Genomic DNA, 25,119 nt, shown 5'->3' with positions numbered 1-25,119 from the left:
AACACAGACAATGACAAGAAAATCCGCAACACGATGGAGGGGGAACTGGATTTTACAGTGACGGGTTTCAAAGGCACAACACGCACTGTCCACATCCACTACACACTCAAAGGAGGGGGGGGTTATCACATGTAATTACCTCCATCGGCTTCGGCTCTCGTTAAACATTTGACGGCACATCAAAAAAGAAAAAAAAAAAATAGAAGAAGAAACATGCAAGGACAAATAAACCGCACAACAGATTCAGGCTTTCGGGTTCGGAAATAGATGAATTCTCATGAATGGCTGTGTGTATGTGTGGCAAAACACAGATAGGGCAAAAAAAGAAGCTGCAACAAAATCTCAATTTTCAACCATAATTTAATCACAGCATGAAATCTACAGTTCCTTTTCTTTAAAAAAAAAAAAAAAAGTACAGAGGTCTGAACAGTACATGGGTTTTTATTTTTTTGAAGATACATTATTTAGTCTAAAATCTGGACTTATCTTTCTGAACTCACAACAACACTTATTCAAACTCATAAATACCACACCACAACCACTACCTTTGCAGAATTCCCATTTAGTTCCTGAGTTCCATCAGCCTGTGACTCTGTTTCAGCTGCAAAATGTGTTACCTGAAGATGGGTTTTTAGAAAGCGTTTGGCAGCTGGGAGTTATCTGTGCATATACAACAGAGGAGGGACAAATTCCCCCATGGGCTCAGGTTTTGCTTTAATAAGGAGCACCTAGAAAGATAAAAGCAGGCGGATGCCTAATGGGTATGTTATTCAAAGTATGGGTGTATATGAGAAACCTTTATGGGTGAGTTGTATCGAGACAATACAACTGGAAACGTCGGCATTGAACACACCAATGTTTTTGTCAGTATACGTGTTTTTAACTGTCCTATAGGTATGAAGTTCAAACCAGATGTTGGCAAAAACCCTAGTAATAAATAAAATAAAAAATCAAATAGGTCCATAAATTAATAAGTACAGTGAAATACATAAAAAGCGAAGAAAACAACCAAGCGAAGAAAACAACCAAAAGCAAAACCGCCACCAATTAGTACCGATGAGTATAAGCTGGTTTAGTGCAAATCGATGGGCTATCAGGGTATCTGAAAGCAAGCACCCAGACATTACTTTATGGACACATTTCTAAATCTCTGATTGTTCCAGTGAGCACCGAACTGGTTAATAATGTGGAAATGGAAAGATTATGAATTCCCCACGAACAAGCCACGACCAAGGGCACAATGCAAGACAAAATCAAAAGAACAAGCAGAAGAGTTTCCTCAGAGCCAAAGACTACTTGCAGGGAACGTTAGAAAGACCTGAAATTAAAATTAAAATAGAAGTAAACACGCTCAACCAAATGGCCCTTATGCACACCCGGCACAAGACTCCACTGCTGAAGAAAAACCAAGATTGAAGCTTGTTTAAACTTAACTTTCATTCAAAAGAGCAAATGAACTACTGGGAGAATATCGTCTGGTTATATGGGACAAAACGACCCTGTTTGGATGGCACTGCACCCACCATGTTTGGAGAAGGAATAATACCGCACGTCACTCCAAAAACTCTGCGCCAACAGTGAATTTTGAGGTGGTAACATTTTGGTATGCTATCCAAAATATGACACTGGTAGACTTCATATAATTAAAGGAAGGGTACATTTACTGAGACTTTCAAAACAATAATCTGAAGATGAAGCAGTACAAAGATCCAGTACACACAGACACGGAAACTCTCAGCTGGTTTCAGATAATTTGAATATAGTTTCTAGAATTTCCTGACTTGAATACAGCAGAAAATCTGTGAAATAACTAAATTGCATAGAAAAGAGCCCAAGAAACTTCAAGATTTGAAGACAGATTTAGCCCTATGTGACGCATGCCACTAGTTTCTCCACAAAGGAGATGCCCTCAAGCTGTTATTATATATATAAAAAAAAATACTTTTACAGTTAGAACTGAATACATTTCAGTAAGCATGTTTTCATACTTATTTATTTTATTAATCCACTTTATTGAACATAATCAAATTTTGGACTAATCTGTGCTTCTTTGTATGTGTGGATCACCGGAGTTGTTGCCAACATCTGAGACGAATTTCATGTCAATAGCCCAATTATAAATAATTTTACTGCGAAAAGCATAGAGGTTTTCAACACTGTTTTCATTTTGCTATATCTCGTTGCACATCTGCTGTAAACTCAAAGCAAAAGTGTTTTGGCAGAAACTGGTGTGAATTCACATTAGCAAAGATTGTCAAGCTCGTGTTCAGCCCAACTGCTGCTCACCAACACAGCCCTCACCGCCTCCCTTATAATTATTCATATGCGTTTTTTTTTTTTTTTTTCCCACTTGTCTCACTTGATTCCCCATTTTCTGCCCCGAGCACACCACCAGCGCCATTATCACAGTGCAGCCGTGACATCACTGAGCTCCTCTGGTTTAACAGGCCTCTGCGCCTCGGCCTCCACTTCCACTTCAGATGTGGGGGGGTCAAGAGGTTAAGAGGCGGCCGGAGCCGCGGAGGGCAGATTACTGCTCGGGTCCTGCCCCGCTCGGCCGCTACGGCACTCACGGATCCGGGTCGAAGAAGGTGGCCGGAATATTGAGAGAAAACGACACCAACCAACCCCCATCCGAGCTGCTGCTGGCCTATTGTTTTAGCTGGCTTTGTCTTCTTCAGCACATCCCCTCCATCTGTGCTCATCTGACAGCTTCTGACTCAAAGCAGTACCGTCAGAGGGACTGCGAAAGACGCAAAACTGCGAGTCCATCCCGTCCGGACCTACCACAGAATTCTAGTCTCTTTATAAACTATTTTCCTACGCTATATAACATTAGCTGAGGCGCAGAAGTCAGCTTTTCTCCTTTTTTCTGCAGTGCTGCAAAGTTCCTGCAGGTGGCGTGGTTTGTTTGGGCTGTAACCCACAGCGCCTGACAGGTATGGGTTCTGTTTAAACGTCTTTGTGCGCGTAAATGCATGGGTGGACACAAAGATTAAAATCTCTCTGCCTAAAAAAGGAGATGAGAGCGTAGTCACAGTGGTGACTGGGGACGGAGAGCCAGACGAGTGGTTTAGGTTGAGGAAGTGAAAATACACCCCCTGTCTCTCCGCTCGGCACAAGAGTGAAAAGATATTCACCTGGTTATGGGTTTAGCTGGTTCTTACTAAAACTGGTGAAACATTGCATAAATTATGGGTCAAAAGTTTAATGGGCGTCGAGTTCGATTCATTTTGCATAGCAATTGTGCATTTCTGACAAATTGACATCAGTCTAAATGGGTAATCATTACACAATAATAACGGCATAGTATTTAAGAAGGTGTAAAAAAGTGCTCTGCACTTTTGCTATTAAGAAATTCTTTCCTTTTGAGTGCACAACACCACAAAGCATTTTTGGCATGAATGTTAAACGCAACTGAAGGTACAATTCTAACTACAAATGGGTATGAGTGACTCTACAGGCCTTCCACGTCAATACTGCCATTGTAATTGTCAACTTTCAGGTGCTGGTTTAGCCGCCACAGCGGGTCTGTAAGCCCCCCCTGAGACATTTCCATCCCAGTGCCGCCTCCCAGTATGGCTCCTGGCACCAAGGCCACCTGGCAGCACACTTTAACATGCGTTGCCAAGTTCTTCTGGGTGCTAAAAGCCTTGGCACAGGCCGGGCAGGTGTGCCCTCTCTCTTTGGAGTGCACGGAGGACAGGTGCCGGTGCAGGTCTGTGCGATCCCGAAAGTGCTTCAGGCAGTACACGCACTGCATCAGCTTCTTCTTGAAGTGGATGGTCTTCTCATGACGGTCCGCATTGGATTTCAGGGTGAAGCTCGCGGGGCAGTGGGAGCAGAAGTAGCGAGCGGGAACGGGCTCGCCCACCGCAGGGCGGTAGAGAGCCTGGCCGAAGAGTGGAGGCTGGGGCTGTGATTGGTGACGGTGTTGGACGGGCTGGTGGAGAGGACCCGGCATGCCCGGCCAGTCCAGGGACAGGGCCATCAGGGACAGGGTGTGGTGGTACTCGTGTTCCCTGAGATGCTCCAGGCTGCTGAACAGCCGTTTGCACAGGGAGCAGGCGAGCCCCTGTGAGGAGAAGCCGCCGCGCTCTGGCAGGGCTTTCTCCCCTGATCCAGCCTCCTCACCCAGCGCGAGCGGCCCTTTAGATCCTCTGCCAGCTTCAGACACTGATGCAGGCACTGCTGAACCGCCGGCATAGCTCCCCTCGCCCATCTGATCTCTCTCGACAGGGGACTGGTCACCTTCCAAAGCTGAAATAACGAGGAGGGAAGGGGGGAAAAAATAAGTACAATACAAAATCGAAGCTCCAAAGTATTCCAGAGAGTCTATATGTTAACTTTTGAACTATACCTGTGCTGTACTCTTTCATATCTTCTTTGTCCTTTATACCCTCCTGTAAGCACAAAATATCCCGTTAAGTGACACATTTATGCAATCTGGAAGGAATGTTGTCTGGGCATGCAGAAAGCAGGAAGGTGGTAAAAGCTGTGAAAGCAAACCTTTTTTTATTAAGCAACAAACACGACGATAACGGCATGAGAAGTTCAAAACAGGAAAAGAGGTCACAATTTTGCAAAAACAGGCAAAAAATAATAATTAGAGAGCAAACAAATCAAAACAGCATTTAAACAATTGAATTTACTGCATCTGTCTAATGGGACTCATTCTGTTAAGTAGTGATATTATTAAAGAGATAGCTCTGGATTTTTTTAATCAGGGTTTGTTGAAAAGTTACCTGCAGTTGATTACTGTCTTTAGTAGAAATCCTGATTAGTTGGCCCTAGAGGTTAAAGCTAACAGCTAGTCAGAGAGGGACAAAAAACGAAAGCAAGCGATCCAACAAATGTTTCATTTCAAAAGAGTCAACACTTCCAGATTCAAAATGTGCACATTTGTCTGGCAGTTTTTTTTTTACAACATTCTGAACATTTTTATTTATTTTTTGTTTTGCAAAGAATTTATTTCAGCTCTTAATCTTCTGTACATTTCATAAATCAACAAACAACATAATGCTGAACTTGATTTTTAATTTAAAAAAAGTGGTGATAGGCACAAAATACTGCTCTCCTCAGGTGAAGTTTAAAACCCTGATCTAGAAAAAAAAACACAGCAAAAAGGCTTTTTTGTTAATTAAACAGGAACTGATTAGTTGGTTCCATCAGTAGGTCAAAGCCCCTAAAAAAGTCAATGAGTTTGACAAAACGTCAGTTTTGACAGGGGAAATCAAAGATAAAGGTATATCCCCTAAATCTTTTAAAGCTCTTTATTTTACATAAAGTGAGGAAACTGGTTTTGAGGAACAACTCGTGCAACGCCATAGCAGGTTATGCGGATGCTGTCTTAGTGACCCTAAAACCGTGCTCACCTTTTTATTGTGTGGCTATTTACATATAACCTGAGGATTATTTACACATGAAACAGACGCAGGTGGCGGTGCACCACCAGGGATCTTCCTGTGTGGAACACGTACTGAGGACGACGCATGTAAAGCACTTTTGGTCAGAGCAACTACCTTACGGGAAAGTACGCCTGTGTAAATGTCAATGAAATTCAACAACTAGAAAAATGGTCTCGTTTAACTTTTATTAAAAACATTTATTCTGACTGGAAACACTTTACATGTTCTGTTCTTTCTAGGGTTACATGAAATATTTTATCAATCGAGAATTCTATATAAAATCATTACTTGAGTAATGAAATATACATGTAATACACCCAGCTTCCTAAAGCTTTTTTTTTATAATGGAGTTTCCCTATTTAAATTTATAATAACGACAACAGAAAATCAATTAGAACAGCTGTGCTTCTTCTTTTGCCTATCAGAACTGAATCTATTATTAAGACCAGATGGATTTAATTATAAACTTCCATATATAAACTGGATCTATTTATCTTGCAAAGTGGCTTAGAATTAATTTTATTGTGAATTGTAAATAATATGGGGTTAATTAACACATATCCAAGCGCAACATCTACAGTCAATATAGAAATGTGTCATTTTTATATCCTAAACTCTTGCATTATGTTTTTTTTTTTCCATACAGAAGCCAACAGTCATGTTGATCGCACGTCTTTGTCCAGAGATGAGCTGTCAAGATGTCTTCAGCTTCAATTTAAAGGGTTTTGTTCATTCTCATAAGATCCAAAACGCTCCAGGTATTTATAGAGAGAATAACCTAAAAGTGTTGTTTGTTCCTGACCTTTTTGTCTGTTCTTTCTGAAAAAATATTTATTTGATGATAAATCAATCTGAAGCCAGGTGTGCTTATCATAGATTCTAAACTTAAAATGGGGAAGTTTATCAACACTAGATTCCTAAATTTGAGCCTCTTATCCTCGCTAAAATGGGATTGGATTTCTTCTCAGAGGTATAAAATCATTTGTATGTAAAGACACTCTGGGGATTACAGATCCCCAGTTGACAATGGAGAACAAATTTACGTCTGTAAGTTTGTACATGATGATACGGGACGTTGCATACTGTTGTTATTTTGCTATTGCATTAAGCTAATTCAGTTTATTGCACATTGTTTCAATCTCTCTTGTTTGATAGAGGCCCAAGATATCACATTGTGGATATTTTACTCAAATAATTTTATCATTGTCATCATTTTTTTCCCCACTCTGTCACACCTAATGTAGACAGAGCAATATTGGGAAACTGTAAAGAGTTGTCACGCATGAAAGAACTGACCATGTAAGGAAATAATTAGGAAAAAAAACTGTGCAGTATGGAGTTAAATCAAATGAACAAACTATTGAAATAGAGCTATTTGTCGAGAGTATTTTTGGTAATCAAGTCCTCTGAGGAATAATTTTGTGCCTATATGTTTCTATATTTCTCACAGGAAGATCACTTTTGGCACACCCCCTCCAACCTCCATTACCTATGCAAAATAATAGTTGGTTATGCTATAAATAGCCACAAACACAGACCTGATGTCATTTTAAAGGGTCAAAATATATAATTTGTAAAAAAGGCTGGGATTATTATTATTTTTTTTTTTTTGATTGCCGATGGTGAAAAATCTTTTTTGGTCTTTGGCCCTCTCATTCTAACCATTACCTTTATGCTCCGGGACCAACTAATTAGTATATACACTAAATCAACTCCCAAAAGGAAGTAACTACTGCCAGTCATCTATATCTCATTTCAAACAATCCAGAACTACCTCTTTAATGCCGAGGTGCGAAACTACAGCCCTCAAGGGTCGGTGTCCGGCATGATTTCAATCCCTGCGTCAACGCACCTGGATGGAACGCTTGAATTACCTCCCTGCGTGTCATCGAGTTCTGCGGAGACCTGGTAATGAATGATTCAGCTGTGTTGAACCAGGGAGGTTCTCTAACACATGCAGGATGACAGCCCTTTAGGACCGACCGGTGCTCTGAAACCCTTTGAGAGCTCAGTAAGGTGCAGCCAAAAAAAAAAAAAAAAAAAACCCTCCTATCCCTTCTGCACCAGAGTAAAACTCTACCCCCGTCTATCCACTCCGTACCCATGCCATTCCTTCACCCCCGCCTATTTGCTCATCTCCTTCACTCTTCCTCCTCCTCCTCCTCCTCCTCCTCCTCTCTAAGAACAGAACACCATGCACTGGGCAAACAGATGGCTTGTCCGTAAAGATAGGGAGGCTTGTTGGGAGGCAGGTCCACTGAAATCAAATGCTGCTCCTAAATGCTCGCTCGCACACACACAAACTGGCACAAAACACACACATGCGCCCACTCTCCTCCTTGCACACACACACACACACACACACACACACACACACACACACACACACACACACACACACAAACACGGAGCAGAACAAACAATTTCCTGAGCCACAAGACCAAACCTCTCTTTGTCTTCTAGTATTGATTCTACTCGGTCTCATCACACTACCTTTGCCCGTTATCTGCTATCTCTGGGCGCACGCTGCCATTGTGACTAAAGGTGTCATCTCTGATTCAGCCACTATAAACTACATTATCTCTAATACCATGCAAAGACTCCCTGCTTCAAGGCAAACTCAGGTCTAGCTATATTAAAAGACTTTCTGAGAAAGGGTGCTAGAGGGAAGGATGACAGCGATCTGAAAGAGACTGAAAGTCAAAAGCATAAAAGGGAAAAGGAAAAAAAAAAACACAGGCAGCTTTGTTAACTGCAGTGCAGCGAGAAATATAGCAGATTCACACACACAAAATAAAAGGAACACGAAGAGGGGCTCAATGAGCTACAGAGGGGATGCATGATGGAAAATTACCCCATATCAGCTCTCATTTCTTTGCACCGCTCAACAAGGCATGGGCTGGTATAAGATTCTCAATAACCTTACGTTAACTTACCAGTGCAGACAGTATTGTGGCACTGACACGGAAATAATTTAATTGCTTTTATTGTTAACAGAAAAGCTACAATGTTACCTACTGCGTCAAAAGCGGACAGGTGTAACAGCGTAATCTACAAACCTACATAACTCTGTTCTCTTAAAGTTAGGACTAAGCAACAGAGGCCACAGGTTTAGGAGGGAAGTCTGGATATTCTTCTCTAGCTAATTTTGCCGCATCCAAAGGCGTCCCCAGCCCAGACGAGAGGCATGATGTGTTCTGGGTGTGCCCTGAGGTCTCCTCTCAATAGGACGTCTCCAGAAAAACCTCCAAAGGGAGGCATCCTGATTAGATGCCGGAATCGCCTCAAGTGACTCCTCTCTATGTGGAGCTCCACTCCGAGCTCCCCCTGGACGTCGGGACACATCCTGTCCAACCTATCTCTGAGTCGGAGCCCAGCAACCTGGTCGAGGAGGCTTATTTTATCCACTTCTTCGCTGGGTCTCGCTCTTCCGGACGTGATACACATCTTGTGACCGTAGGAGAGTGTCAGAATGAAGAAAAACAGGAAATTAGCGAGCTTTGCTGTTTTTGCTCAGCCCTGTTCTCGCCATGACAGACTGGAGCAGCAGCTACCTTAATATAAATGAGCTCCGCCTTACCCTCATCTGTCAATAAGAAACCAACTCCTCAGCTTAAGGCATAAACCACGATTTTTCCGACTGAAGGCCATGGCCACAGACAATTTTGATATCCATACCATATTAACATTTTGATCTTGATTTAAACTAAATTTGCAAACTTGCAAAAGATTTAGCTATTTTTGAAGGCAAATTGTTTTCACATACTTTAGCAACCAGCCCATGCCAAGTCACAGAAGCAGAGTGAAGGTGCCCCCCGGGTGCCAAACTCCCCTGTTCCAGACTTTTATCTGTCAAGCGGAGTGGCACCCAGTGAGCAGCCTCCACCGTGGAGCTGACCCAGGTTCAGTGTGCTTACCTCAGGCAAGGCGGAGGGTTCTGTGCCCTCGGGGGCCTCTTCAACTTCCATGTCCAGTCCTTCTGAGTGCAGCGGCGTCGCCCCAGCCCGCAGCCCGGGGGCCTCCAGGGGCCGAGGCTCGGATGGGTGCAGTGGTGTGGGCGGAGAGGGTGGGCAGTATGCTGATGTTGATGATGGCAGATGGGGTGGTGGTGGTGGTGGTGATGGTGGTAGATGAAGAGGAAGAAGAGGAAGAGGAGGAGAGGAACCAGCGCCCTCTTTGTTATGAACAGCGGCCCCCGTGGCCCCTGGCCGGAGCGCGCTGCAGTAGTTGTTGGAGCGGAGCCCTGAGGAGCACAGGAAACGAGTCTCACCCACCCACTCACGTACAACTGCAACCCTGCAAGCAGCTGGGCCACCAGAACACAACGGGAGAGAGTGGGCAGGGGGGCACACAGAGGCTGCCAGTGCTACACTATCAAACACCGAGGAGAGGGGGAGGAAGAAAAACTCAAAAGTTTCACTTTCCACCAGCCAAGGGGAAAGGGTTAGGAATTCTCTCTCTCCTTTTTTTTTTTTTCCTTTGCTCCTCTGCTCTCCTCCTTCCACCCACATGTGTGCACAGAGGATGGCAGCATGTGTGTGTTTTTGGGAGAGCGTGTGCATGTTTGTGTGCAGCGGTGAAATGCATATAAGGAGAGAGGGCTCGAGGATCCTCTGTAGCGTGGAGGGAAATAGTTTTTGGAGAGGAGCCATCGTGCAACTCGGTTGAACACTTTTTGTACAAGCTGGGCAGAGGATGACATGGAGCGTGTAAGATGTTTACCAGCAACAAGTGAAGGCACGCTGGCTGAAGAATTTAAACATTTCATTTCACACAGTAGCTTTTTTTTTTTATGCTACATTAATATCACCATTAGCTCACTGCACAAGTGAGACTCTTTCTGTTTTCCTTCTTATTGTTACAAGCCCGTGTGTTGCAAGTCGTTTCATAGTGCGTTTGTGTTTGGGGGGGGGATGTCTCCAGAGTTATGCAGCGGGTTAGCCATTCACTGCCCTCCCCTGCACAATGGACAGAATCACACGTCCATGAGGTTTGATTCCTGGAATGTTAAACTACCACGCCTGACACTCCCCACTCCTACTGACTGAGAGCACACACAAGAGCTAAAATCCCCGTCCTCCTCCTCGCCCACCCCCAGCGGAGGCAGACGGAAAACTTTAAGAGCGTGGAAGAGGAAGTGGAGGCTGGGAGTAAACCAATGAGCTACAGGTGAGACGGAGCAGCTCATTAACTAATGGGGTTCTGCCAGCAGGCACCTGTCAGAGAAGCGTTATTATAGAATAGCACCGTTAGCTGGCTCTAAAAGTCTCCGCGTTTCACAGAGTTAAGGCAAACTCGGGTTATGGCGTGACGAGGCCATTTAATTGGACTGCTGTCCCGGCATCAGATATACAAGAATCGGACGAGAATCGGTTTATTGACAGAAGCGTGTCAGCTACAATGGTTGGCACTATGCTACCCTTTTATCTTGCTGTTCCAACTTCCTCAGCCTCGCAGGTTTATGTTGTTTTGATTTTTTTTTTTTGCAAATGGACTAAAATATTTACCTTTATTAAATCAAAGTCAAAGTCCATTTATTTGTCTACTTTGGGAAAAAAAATTGCCTTGGGCAGGGAGGTGCCACTGCGCTGACACGTTGTACTCTTTTATAAGATCACAAATAGGATAAATACATAAGTAATTTAAACAGAAAATTATTCAAAGGAAGCAATAATTCATTAAAAACCACATCACTAAGAAGGTTTCATTGAGAAATCTTAGGTTAGAAAAACACTTATAACAGTGCCGTATTCTCCTGATTAGAAAAAGCTGAAGGAACCCGTGCAGCCATATAAAAAAAGACCTGCTCCTCTAACCACTTTGCTGTTAAATGATCCAATATACTGGAATGCCACTTAAATTTATCAAGCTTTGAATAGTCTTGATAAATTTTGGGGCACATGAGCTAAATATATATAAAGTCCGAACCCAAATTTCTGTTTTCATTTATTTATATGTACAGTTGAAAGCATGCGTTTACATATGGCTTCAAATGTATTCACGTATAGAAATGTATAAAAATACCCCTTTTTTCCACCGTGTGACATTAAATCAGACTAAATGTTTCTGGTTTTAGTACAGTTAAGATTACCAAAATTATTGCCCAATACAAGAATAATTTTTGTGGAGCAGTCTGTGTTGTTTATTTCAAAGCCAGATGTTTCTATACACTACTTACTATGCCATGAAGCATTTTGGGAAAACCAAGATGAGGGAAATGATGTTGATGACATCATGGCTTTGTAAGCTTCTGATTGGTTCATTCACAACATTTGAGTGAAACAAAGGCGACACTGTGGATGTATGTTAGGGCAACACCTGAGAAACATTTCTTACATGTGTGACATCGCAGGAAAACAAAAAGGAAATCAGCCAAAACATCAGTGGGATAATCGTTGACCTCCACGAATCTGGTTGGTCCTTGGGTGGTTTTTGGATGCCTGAAGGTGAAACGTTCATCTGCACAGTTATAGCCAGTATAAACACCGTGGGAATGTCCAAACGTCGTACTGTGCTGTGTCCCCGTAGATGAACGTGTGGTGTGAAATGTGCATATCAACCCCACAACAAAAAGCAAAGGACCTTGTGTTTGACTGCAGGAGTGCAGGTGTACTTCACAAAATAGATAGCATCATTAGGAAAGAACATTTTGAGTGATTGTTTCAGCAACATTTCAAGACATCAGCCGAAGAGTTACGGCTTTATCACCAACGGGTCTTTCAAATGGACAGCTGCCTTTGGCATACTAACAAGTAACAAAGTGGCTTACGGACGACTTGGAGCAGCCATGACAGAGGCCTGATCCCTGTCCCATTTGTTGAAATTAAATCAGGAATGTTTCCAGAGAACAGAAGATATATCCTTGTATGCATAAAATAGTTGTGGTAAAGCCTATGTCTTGAGTCAATTATAAGTATGTTGTTTGTGTTGTTTTGTCTTCATGATGATTTTATATACTTTTATTTTGAATATTTATTTTGTTCTGTTGCTTTGATTTATCATTTTTATGCAAGTCATGTGAATTAAACATATGTTTCAACTTTTATGAATTCATTGATTCATTTTATCCTGCTGTTTTTTTTTTTATTTGTAATCTCAAGATTAATTTGAGTAAGATCAACCTGTGAGACTTTTCCTGTGTAGTTCTAGTGTCCACCCATCATCAGCATTACTGTTTCCTTTGGCCTAGTTTAGGTAATCAGTTTGGCGTTTTTTTTTTTATACCACGCTGTTTGTTCGACACTGCCTTCTGTTTGCACTTTGTGTTAAGCACTTTGTTTTCCCCCCTCACCATCCGTGAGGGCTCTTTAAAGAAAGACTGACTGATTTCTTACAGATTTCTGAATTTTCCGAAAACCTATTTGGCAAGGTGTGAAAAAATAGATGACAGCAAATTAAAAAAAAAAAAAAATAAACTGAGAAAGAGCTAATATCAAAAATGTAGTCTGTATTATGACTGTGTGTGGCTATAGGCTGTAGGAGCAAGCTGACCTTATAAGAACCTGTTTTCTTTACTCCATCTGCCACCAAAAGGGGGTCAAGACTTATACGGTTATAAGCTTTAGAAAAGCAGCTCCCTTAAGTTGAATATCCCGTTATTAGTAGCTAATTACCTAAAACTTCACAAGTGTGTTAGCAGCAAAAGGGCTTAATGACATCTTGTTAGCAAAGAGCTCCTGAAAGTTTATTCTCTTTCACAGTTTTGAAAATTGATGTTAAATAACTAAAATCGTGCGGTTTGGAGACATGGCACTTCACTGAAGTACTGATGACATGTTACTTAAGGCTTTTACTGCAACACATTTCTACTGGCTTTATCTGAGCACTAAAAATATCACTTTACTTTTTTCTGATTTCAGGTTTTTGTGAAGACTACATAAACTTCACATATGTTATGGGATATTGATGAGTTCAAATTCTCGGTCTTGCTACTTCTTAGCATCTTAGCAAAAAACCCAGATGGTAAAAGTTTTGGTCAGAAAAAAGTGCTTTGTTTAGTTTGAGGTTAAATCAGTATTGGGGGAAAAACATGAAATGTCCAAACTTATCAACTGACATATCAGGAACATCCAGAGTAGCTGTGGAGAGTAGCGCTTTTTTAAACCGTGTTTTGGGTAATCAACAGAGCTCACACGTCAGCACTAAATGTCCTTCAACAGCACAGCATAATGCTTCAGGCTCTGAAACAGAGGAATGAGAACCAGCTCCACAAATATGTTTGATTTTATTTTAAGTATCCACTGTTGAAATAAGTTAACCAACTATTTTTGATAAGGTTCAGCTAGTTTAAGCTGTGTCTGAATTAAATTTAAAACACACAGAGAAGGACCCAGTCTGTTCAAATGCTTGCACCAGAGGTTAAGCAAATGTTCTAAAATGTCTGTTCTCTTTATGTAATTCTTACTGTGTATTTCTTTGTCAACAAAGGACACCATTCTCTTATTTTCCTCATCACTAATAATTGTATGTAACTGTCCGTGTGTTTTCCAGTCGCACCGTAATTTCCCCATTGCAGGACAATAAAGGAATTCTTACAATTGCTTTCAAAATTGGTTTTGCGGGAATATCTATGTTTTAAGCTCTTTTGCTAGCAGCAAAGGAGCTTAAAACATGAGAAACATCGCCAGTAAAGATGGGTTTCTCAGCATTTTATGTGCATCGTTTTGAATAGGTTTCCAAATAATTATTGCAGTTCTACAAGTGCAATAGATTTGATGAGATATAAGCTATGAGAAGGGCAAATAAATGCCTAGTTACTGAAATGTTTATAAACCGTTACATATGGGGCAGCCATATTGGATTGTGAGGTCGGGGTCGGTGAGAAACCGCCTGAGTTCGAACTTCAGTGACAGCTTCGGGTCATTATTCTGACTTCCAATAACTGCAAGCAGAACATTTAAAAGTATACATAAATAAAAACACAGCAGGCAACTTAAAATACACCCAAAACTTTTCTGAATCCATTTCTTCCTACTGATTTCTAAACACCAACAGTTACTGCTCTTCCTGTCCTCATGCATTTAAAAAAAAAAAAAAAAAGAGGATCGGAAGATGGGATTCAGAATGTGGAACAAAATTTAATTCACCAAAATACACTCTTCCTGGCAAAGGTACCAGTTTCACAGGGAGCTATTGAACATGCTGAGTCAATATATAAAAAAAAAAAAGTTGATATGATATGATGAGAGTTGGCACTGTAGAGAATAGTTCAATATTGTCAGTATGATCTCTGCAGTTAATTGGATGTTCTTTGCAGCCTGTACACTGTGGCAGCGTGGACAGGTGCACTGGGATGGTCCGACACAATCCATTGTTAGACATTGACTGCCTGACACACAGACGGGTAGTGGGGCTAAATCCCAATGATCCTAATTGGATTTTAGAGACTGATTGACATGCAGTCCGGTACCACTGTATTTTTGGCATTCCACATGCACGGAGGATCTAGTCCTTGTCCCATGCAAAGAATAGTAAATACAAGGGGCTTTGTGTCAGAATCCCATGTAATGTCAACAGGGTGGCGGCTGGTTCAGATTAGAAAGAATTAAACGGGACAACGCAAACTGTGTTTTTGTCAGGTTTGGAGTGCATGAATCATACAAGAAAGGTGATTGTACAGAAAAAAAAAAATAAGAGCAACAGAAGCTCTGTATCAAGGCCTTTTGCTAAAATTCCCCGGTCTCTCTTGAATTGGACCAGGTGACCTTGCTCTACCTCCACCCTGCCCAGATCAATATGTTCCCAGGATTTTAAAGCAACATGCTTTGATGCTCCCCGGCTAAAGTAAAAAAAAAAAAAAAAAAGAGAGAGAGAGAGAGAGAGAAAAGGGCCAGAAGCGAGACACATAGAAAGAAGAAATGCAGAACGGGAAGGAGAGTGTGAGGAATGAGTGTTAAGGTGGGGTGAAGGAGAACTACATGATGGAGGGAAAGAAGGAGGGAAACAGCACGAGATGGATAAAAGTACATCAAGGCTGTTACAGGCGGGGTGGAAGGAAGAGAAGACAGGAGAACTGACAGGAGAGGGGGGGAACGGAGCTGAATGGCTGGAAAGAGAGAGGGAGTGACGGTGGGAGCAGCGATCTGTCAAAGCAGGCAGACTTCTCCGCCCAGTAATCTAAGGTACAGTGTTTGTTTATCCTCTGTCCTCATTTAGACACAGGGACAGACCTGGGGTGGGAGGGGAGGCTGCTGGCCATCTCAGCAAGCCTATTTCCCCAACCCCTTATTGTGAAGCGAATACAAAATAGTGTTGGGCTAACCAAAAAACCCTCCCTGAGGTTTCTCTGGTGACAAGTGAAATACAGATATAGGACCCATTCAGGACACTTTCCCATGCAGGGAACAAATGAGTAACATTCTCGGAATTCTCCGAAGCTTTTCTTCAGATAGTCAAGGCTGACTGCGTGTGTAACGTCCTAGAGCGCATCCAAAAGCCACCGCTTGTGTTTTCTGAGGCTGTCTCTGCAGTGACAGCATCTGATTCTCCTCTCTGAGCCAAACATCTCAATCCCACACACTTAACACTCGCACAAAAGGGGTGATCCGAAGCGACACGAGCGCGCAAGCGTGCGCGACTACCGGTGTGTGTTTCGGTCTATTCAGGCTTGGCCCGTTCTTTTATACCGCAGGTGAGTGGGGCTCAGCTCAATAGATGCGACTGGGCTCGGAGTTGTACCCTTCCCTCTGCCTTTCTTCCTCTCACAGAAAACAGGCAGAACTCTGGACAAAAGATCCAATTACACGGCAGTAAAAGCAAAAGGAAACAAATCCAGAAGTTGCGCTCACAAAATGTGCCCACGCGGACCTGGACTCGAGCAAATACGCGCTCACACCGCCACGCACCCACACGCACACACACACCAACACGCACCGACAGTTTAACACGCTACGCGAGCCGCAAACAAAGAGAAGGAATACAGAAAATATCTTGTGATAGACAAATTACACATTCATTCTGCGGGTTATTAATGTATTAATATGAAGTAGTTTAGTCAACAATACGAAACTATCTGAAGTGAAAAAAAAAAAAAAACAGCAACAGCTAATTATATGCAAATATAATGTAAAGATAAATTAAGCACACTTGTTTTGCAACAATACTTTTGAGGAATAAATTTTAGACCTTTGGAAAGCTTGTTTATTTCCCTTTCGAATGGTCCCACATTGGTGATGAAGATGCATTTATGGGTCGAGCTGCAGAGTATGTGGGCTGCATTCATGAAAAACTTGCCAAATCCTCTCTGCCAACGTCAAGCAGCTTATTTGGCTTTTGACTTTTGTTTTAGTATCCCTCAGTGCCAGGCAAAAAAACAAAAATAAAAACAATTTCTGCAATTTACAGAGGAACAGAAAATGTAAAATTCATGTACGTGGGGCAGCATTATTTTAGCATGTTTGTGAGATGGAGTAGAGACTGCTAACAGTCGGGATTTTTTTGATCGTATTCAAACATATTTACGCTTTTTAACTGAATTGCAAAAGGGATTTATACATCAATATGATCCTAGCTGAAAAAGTATCAATATTAATCCATTATGTCCTGCACATTTTAAGAGTTTATTCATGCATTATCTATACACGCCTGTCTGTGTAGGGTCAAGGGGTGCTGGTGCCTGTCACCAGTGTCCATTGGGCAAGAGGCGGGGTAAATCCTGGACAGGTCGCCAGTCCATTACAGGGAAACACAGAGACATACAGGACAAACAACCATGCACACACCTAAGGGCAATTTACAGAGGCCAATTGACCTAATGGTCACGTTTTTACACTGTCAGAGAGAACCCACGCATGTACAGAGAGAACATGCAAACTCCATGCAGAAAGATCCTAGGGCGGGACTTGAACCCAGGACCTTCTTGCTGCAACCAACTGCACCATCGTGAAGCCATCGTGATTAAATGTCATTAATCAATGTGCAATTATTTATTTTAATGTGTTCTGTAAGCTTGCATCGAAACATAGGACGTCTTGGAAACAAGTTTTTTTTTAATTTAAAAACGTATCATGATAATTATTGAAGCCCTTAAATAGAGAAAAATATATTGTGATAACATTTTTGCACATATCACTCAGCCCTAACCATATTTACAGGATGAACGAATTGAAGTATGAAGAACCGTGCCGTATCGGTGATTTACAACTTTATCCACTTGAACAAACATCTTGTGTGGGTGTGTGTGGGAATACAATACAAAACCGCAACAGCCTGGCACCTCCTCTTCCTCATGCCGGTCACCAGCTTGGTGACGCAGCAGCGCTGGGGAACGGCATCCCATTCTTCAAGTTAGCCAACATGATTGTGTTGGCCACCCTGGCACAAACAACAAGCCCAAGCTGATCAGAGAGCTATTCAGTGGCATTGGGGACAGGACCGCAGGCAGGTCAATCCATCCTCTCCACTCCTCAATTCTGGGCTCGGTGTCTCTGATAAACCCAGACCATCGCACTACCGCTACCAAAAGCTGATTGGTATTGGCAAAGAGGATTTGGCAAGTTTTTTCACGGGAGGAAAGCACGTACTGAACTCTGATGCTCAACCCACAAATGCATTTTCCTTGCAAATCTACAATTTAAAAGGGAAATAAAACAAGCTTTCCAGTGTTGTGAGAGCAATTGCCAAGACGTAGTGTTACAACAAAGAGAAGATTTACTAAATGCAGAGGTTCTAAATGAACAAATAAATTGTAAAAAATCTAATCTAAAGTAATGGACATACTTGATGTCTACATTTGTGTTCAAAGCACATTTGTAAGGGAAACAAAAATTAGAAATCACAAAAAAATGCATTGTTCACGTTTGATAGATTTTGTAAAAGTTTTGTTTCGTAGCTCAGTGGAGCAATGTGAGCTAATGACTGTCTGTTCTGGTGGTTTATTTTGCCTCTGTGAAGTTCAGTGGCAGACCCACTGACAGGCAACAACGAAAAAAACTGTTGCAGAAAAAAAAAAAAAAGCAAGAAAATTTCTCAAGACAGCGAGAGAGAGAGAGCCTTGCAAAATGTTCTCTCACTTAGTCACTGCTCAGTAGTCATGGCACCACTCACACACACACACACACACACACACATACACATACAAATAAAAGACACACATGCATTGAGAGTGATGTGTGTAAACTTGCTGATGGACATTTAGTGCTGTTTAGGACACTATCATCTACATATAATGCCTTGCAAAAGTCATATTTTGACATGTGCAGCAACAAAAAGAAAGGGAACACGGTGTTCAATTGTTTGTTTTTTGAAAAACTCTGCAAAGTGTTGCTTGCATTTGTATTTAGCTGTCCCGAATCAATGCTTTGTCGGATCAGTTACTGTACATGTCCGCTGCAACTACATCTCCAAAAATATATCTGGATTTTGACAGGACCCTTATAAAACCTATGATGCCAATTTGAACTAAACATTTGCATTGTCGCTCTGGCGGTCTGTTTAGCGTCGCCGCTCTGCTGGAAAGTGAATCTCCACTGCAGCCTCAGGAGTGTGTAACCTCCATACCATAAGATAGGACAAAAAAATATACTTTATTGTCTATTAAATTAACATAAAATGTTAACTTTTTTTTAGTATCTAGCTAGAAAAGAGCGTATAAATACATCCTTACATGCACAAAGCATATAGTCAAAATAAATAAAACTGCATACAAAGCAAGTACATATCCCCAAACATGCATGTACATACAGACCCATGCATATTTAAAAGGGACCAAACACTAGATGCCTTGGGTGAGCACTCACAAGTGAACGTGTCCCACATCCTTTAAAGAATGCGCTGTATTTAGCTCGCTTTATCTTCCTACAGACTCTGAGCGGCTTCCCCATAGCATGCTGATGCCAGGACTATGTTTTACCATGGGAAGGGTGTGTTCTTTGTTTTACGACCCAACCTCGCTTATAAACTTCTCCGCACCTGTTTCTTGTGTGTTCCTTGGTTGGCTTGGTCCTGTTTGTTCTCTAATGTTCTCAAACGAACCTTTTGAGGCCTTCACAGAACGGCTGTATTTTCAGCAATCAGATGTTTGCTCTGGACGTTATTAAGGAACATCAAAATAAAGAAGGCTGAATATGCATGCATGCCAGACTCCTTGAGCTTTTGTTGGTAAAAGGCTCTGAAAACAGAGTATCCTTTACCTTCCATGTCACAAGTATGCACTACTTTGTGTTGGTGTGTCACATCAAATTCCAATGACAGTGCATTAAAAGTTGCTGAATGCGATAACAAGTTAAACGCAGTTCAACGGGTATGAATGCTTTTTGCAAGGCACTGTATGCTGCGTCTGACGGGGTGACATATTTAGGTACTCTGGCTGAGAGGTGTGTAACAAGCAGTGGGAGCACAGCTTCTCTAAATAGATACTTACAGGACAGGGAGTGTCCTCCTTTGGGCAGGTACTCATAAAGCAAGGGGTTATCATCTCCCATCATCTCAGCCCGCAGCGACAGCAGGCTGTTCTTACTCATCAGCGCAGCCTTCAGATTGGCTACGGATGAGATGCCCCCGCCTCCCGCTCCTCCGCTGGCCTCCTCCGATTCGTTGGCGCCCAGGAAACCTGGCTCTGTGGCGAGAGCCTCTTCCTGCTTGAGGAAGAAATCGAGGCGTTCGCCGCGGCTGTCTGAGCTGTTGGGTTCGGTCACGTCTGCCCCTGAACAGAAAAAAAAGAGGAGGTAACAAAGGATGAGTATGCAGATCTGACTCAGTGAGTTGAAGTGCTTTTCAAAAGCGTCAGAAAAAAAAAAGAAATTTAATAATGTTTGATGTCTCCCAGAGAACAGTGGTAATTAATTTCAGGGATTACACGGTTCTCTACAGGCTGAAAATCCTGTCACTCTTGACAAAGCGGATGGGAAAAAAAAGGCATGTTAAAACAACAAAAACGCTCATAAAGTTGTCACTTTGGCAGTTTAAGGGGTTTGACCTGATGATGGGAACAGCTGAAGTGCAAAAAGCAAAAGAAGGAAAAAAAAGGAAAAAAAAAGAGAAGAGGAAATTCAACATTTACGCGCAGAGGTTTCAGCAGCAAGTACCACGAGCGTCACGGCTCTGATTCATCTCCCTCTCTGCTTTACTCCCTAACATACCGTATCATTACCAGTCAACACTAAAAACAAGGAGATCATAAAGAGACAGTGAGAGAGAGAGAGAGAGAGAGAGAGAGAGAAGGCAGACACAGGCGCAGTGTTGTTTGTTGCGTCTGCATGTGCGCATTTAGCCATCAGAGTCACTGAAAGCAGGGCGATGCTGTCAGCCGTAGATGTTTCTCTGTAGATCTACAAGACTGTCAGACCACACTGCTGACGACAGCTCAGCAAAAACACACACACACACACGCGCGCGCACACACGAACATACACACAAAAATGTTTTCAACGTCTCTTAATTGACATTTCCCTAATGTAAGGTTGCTTTCCGTTAGAGAGAGGAAAACACAGAAGAGACGCATCGCCGGCTTCAAGATTTTGAACGACAAGATCGTCTGCATCTAAAGCAAACACAGACATCTGAGCGCTAATGCAGATTTGCCTTAAAGGAGCTGGCAAGTTGTGCATAATGATGTGAGACTGTTCCTAACAGAAAGACGTTCTGACAAACAAGGCCACGCGAAAGTATTGATACCCCCATTGCAGCCACTGACTTCTTTAGTTCTGAAGAAGTTTGTGGTTTTGGATGAGAGGTGAAACGTCTTCAACGAACAGGAGAAAAAGTAGACCTGTCATTTCAGAATCAGAATCCTTTATTGTGCAAGGATGCACAATGAAAAAATGACTTAAGCACTTAGAAAAATCTAAAAAGTGTGGTGTGCCTTTGTATTCAGCACCATTTAGTCTGTTACCTCTTTATAAAATCCAGTTCAAACAACTGCTTCCAGAATCCACCGTCACCGCTGAGTTCTCCTACTGTTTTCCAATTTGCATTGCTTGTTGTTATTTCAGCTTCTACGTTTTTGTTCTCCTTCAGTTTTTCTTCATATTAGGTACACCTGGTCTGGCGTTCTGTTAGCTGACACATCATCCAGGGAAGACAGATCATCCGCTATTACCATATAACATAAAAAGGACTCCTGGATCAGTGTGTGCTTCTGTGCTTTTTGTGTCTCTGCTTTGTCTTCTCTAACCCCCTAATCAGTCGAGGCAGATGACCGTTCACACACTGAGCCTAGTTCTGCTGGAGGTTTTCCTCCCTGTTAAAGGAGAGTTTTCCTCTCCACTGTCGCTTCACGCATGCTCAGTATGAGGGATTGCTGCAAATCCATGGACAATGCAGACGACTGTCCACTGTGGCTCTACGCTCTTTCAGGAGGAGTGAAAGCCGCTTGTCAAGACTTGATGCAATCTGCTCCTTAGATAGGAAACCTTGTGACCAATTGGAATGATTTGATTAAATTTGACTTTGTAAAGTGCCTTGAGATGACATGTATCATGAATTGGTGCTATATAAATGAAATTTAATTGAAATGAATTAAATGTTGGCTGCTATGTATAGTATAAAGCAAATATGTGGAGGATGGTGCTATGAACCTTTAAAAAACATTATGTGCGGTGGAATACTAACAACGTATAAAACACACAGACACCACCCCCCACTGTGAAACATGGTTGTGGTGGTGGCAGCAGCATCATGCTCTGGGGATGCTTTTGTTTAACAGGAAAAGTGAAGCTGATCAGAGTTGATGGGAAGATCAGTGGAGCTAAATACCTAAATCAAGCGGCAAACTTGAGAATGGATGTTCACAGATGCTCTCCTTCCACTCAACTGAGCTCGTTTGAGTTTTTCTCCAATGGAAAATGGCACACGTTTCACTCTCTAAATATATAATAAAGCTGGTAGAGACATATGCCGCAAAAGACTTGGCCTGCAATTGTGGCAAAATGTTGTTTTACAACCTATTGACTGGTTTGCTGAATACAAAGGCATCAGATTTTTATGAGTTAAATGAAAAAATCCAGTGATTTTCAGTCACCCGTTCTTTTTTGAGCGTGTCTATCCCATACGTTTGCATTTACATAAGCAGAAATGTGTGATTATCGCATAAGAGACAACTGAAATTCCAACAAAGTGAAGGAAAAACACCCGTTTGATGAGCACGGAAAAGAGACACGACTAGGAAAGAAATGAAACTGTCTTTTCCGACTACACTGAGCACAGGGAAATGTGTCTGCTGTGCAGCTCAGAGCTGCTGTCTACTGCAGGGGGAATCAAGATGGTCAAGGTGACAGAAACGGTAGTTTGCCGGCACGTCTGGAATACCGATGGGTCTACAGTTTTCACACACACACAGACGCGCACACACACACATATAAAATCAGTCATTTTTCATGTTGAGTACAGACATGATGCTCAGATCAGATCTGCGGATGGATATCTTTTCTGTACGCACGGTTACACGTACATAGATCTGAGCAACGTAGAGATCTGAATTAGATATAGTGACCGGGGGAAGGAGACAAGCTGTGACAAATAAGAGTGACATCCATATAAAGTTTTCTGTGCCCCCATTCAACTATCAGACTCATCAGACGATAGAAAAAGCGAAGGGTTAGTACTGAAGGAGAAGAATAAAGAGAGGAGGCAGATAAAGCAAAAAGAAAAAAAAAACATAGGGGAGAGCAGAAAGCGGGGGAGTGGAGCAGGGGAGGAAGCACAAAAAACATACTTGCATGCATCCATACACACACACACACACACACACTCACACCCACGCAAACACACAAAAAACACACAAAGTTAATTAAGAAGGGGGTGTAGGGGTTGGCGCAAGGGGCACGAGGAGCAGGAATTCATTAGAGCTCTGCCCCCTCCTTCAGTGGGCAGCCCAGCAGCCACAGGAGTCAATCAATAACATAGATCTGCTGTTGGCCAACAACAACAATACACACACACACACACAGAGCAAAGGGAGACCGACAATTGGAGGGAGAAGATGCGAAGGAGGCAGAGAAAAGAGCGTCATCTCTGACCCCCATGTGTCCCTCCACTCATCTATTTATCGGACGACTGAATGACCTCTGACCACTTTTTCCAGCATCTTCTGGGGATGTAGATCCACAGATGGAACATGTCGGCCCTCCTCACAGTCATACAGTAACAATGGATCAATCACGCCATACGCCATACGCCATACTGTAGACTTGTTCACGAAAATCGGTTGCATCATTAAGTCACATATGTGCTAAAAGGAATGTCATCTCATAGAAGGCGATATATTTCAAGGCATAGTGGGTCATCACAAAAGCAGAGTGCTGCATCCAAAGACATTGTCAGGAGCATCTCACCTAATGGTGATTCATACCGAACTCGTTTTGAGCGTCAGGGGCATCTGGTTTACATGCAACGTCTACGGTGGACGCACCTCCAGGAGTGACTTTGAAAATATCAACTTTTGCAGCTGGATGCAGAGTGTCTAGCAATCAGAAAGACCAGAAAATTAGTAGTGTTGGACTTTCCAATGGCACCGAGGGACCATGATAAAGCTGGGAAGTCGAAAAATGGAGGAAAAACCCATGGGCGCCATTTGTGCCCATCCTATTATCTATGATCAGCCGAGCTATCACTACAGAGACAGTAAAGGACCTCGCCTGGAGGATTAGCGAGGAAGTTGGGATCTCGGGTGAGTTATCAAAACTTTTAACACTGTAAATATTTCCCCGCATTAGAGTATACGAACAGGGTGGCTCCTCCCAACATGTGTCAGACTAATCTGCCCACACTTTGCTCAGCTAACTGAGGTCCAGTATGGACTTTCCACAGTCTGGGTTGTTTTAGTGAGCCATGGTCTTGGTTTACAGTTGTCATGTCCAAAGTCAGTAAAGCCGCCTACTAAGATATTTTGGAGCTCCTAATCGGGAGGTGGGGATGCTGAATTAATTTACTTGCAGGACTTGGTAACTGCCCACAATGCCAAAAGTGCCAGTCTCTGGTGTAATGACCATGGTATAACTATGCTCAACAGGACAGCAGACTCCCTTGACCTACACCGCACAGAGTATCTATGGAGTATTGTCAAAAACGCAAAAACGCAAACAAGCTGAGGAACGCTATTAAAACAACGGGGATTCCTTCACACCTCAGGAGAGTCACAGGCTGCATGTCATGTTGCATTGATGCAGTGATTTAAAGCAAAAAGTGTCCCAACCAAGAATTGAGTGCAAACAATGTACAGCTGTGACATGTGTGTGAAATAAAACATATTTTTTTATTGGTCTCATGCAATAGTCTTAAAAACAGAGCTTAGTTTCTTTTTTGTAGCTGAAGCCACAGCCATCAAAATGACTGGAAATGAATGTTTGAAATAAATCACTCTAAAAGTAATGACTATATATATATATATATATATATATATATATATATATATATATATATATATATATATATATATATATATATGTTTCTTCTTTTCAAAGATGATCTAATTTATTGAGGTACACCTATATATAGACACCAACATGTCCAAGACTTGGGGTAAAATGAAAAAAGAATTACTTTTCAGCCACCCGCAAACAGGCTTTCACAACACTTAAGCAGAATGTACCCCATAATCCCCACTCACATGTGTGAGCTTCATCTGGTCTCTGCTGATGGTGTTTTCCTCAAACATCCTCCTGCTCGGACAGATAAAATCATTCACGGCACCAGAAACAAGTCGCACCTAATCCCGAGCTCCCCATCCTATGGATTTCATCATTCCTGCGCATGCTTTGGTTTTTTGTGGAGGATT

At 42.2% G+C, this 25,119-nt stretch overlaps 1 protein-coding gene across 4 annotated transcripts in view; it reads right to left on the bottom strand.

Annotated features, from left to right (window-relative positions):
- The window catches only part of zbtb46 (zinc finger and BTB domain containing 46), a 99,967-nt gene that overhangs the window by 6,151 nt on the left and 68,697 nt on the right, over positions 1 to 25,119 (bottom strand). For 2 of the 4 annotated variants that reach the window (XM_036132770.1, XM_012862251.3), the window contains 4 exons: positions 19,768 to 20,049; positions 9,326 to 9,651; positions 4,361 to 4,403; positions 343 to 4,260 (listed from right to left, as the gene is read on the bottom strand). In XM_036132770.1, the coding sequence (XP_035988663.1) occupies positions 3,458 to 4,260; positions 4,361 to 4,403; positions 9,326 to 9,651; positions 19,768 to 20,049 (1,454 nt within the window). In that variant the 3' untranslated portion in view covers positions 343 to 3,457. Of the gene's footprint in view, positions 1 to 342; positions 4,261 to 4,360; positions 4,404 to 9,325; positions 9,652 to 19,767; positions 20,050 to 25,119 lie in introns of those variants that run through there. The other 2 variants (XM_021316284.2, XM_021316283.2) reach the window with 2 other exon arrangements.

Source organism: Fundulus heteroclitus, unplaced genomic scaffold (assembly GCF_011125445.2).
Source record: "Fundulus heteroclitus isolate FHET01 unplaced genomic scaffold, MU-UCD_Fhet_4.1 scaffold_54, whole genome shotgun sequence".
Taxonomy (NCBI): Eukaryota; Metazoa; Chordata; class Actinopteri; order Cyprinodontiformes; family Fundulidae; genus Fundulus; species Fundulus heteroclitus.
The sequence above is the reverse complement of the archived record's forward strand: the minus strand, read 5'-3'. Positions and strand labels throughout refer to the sequence as shown.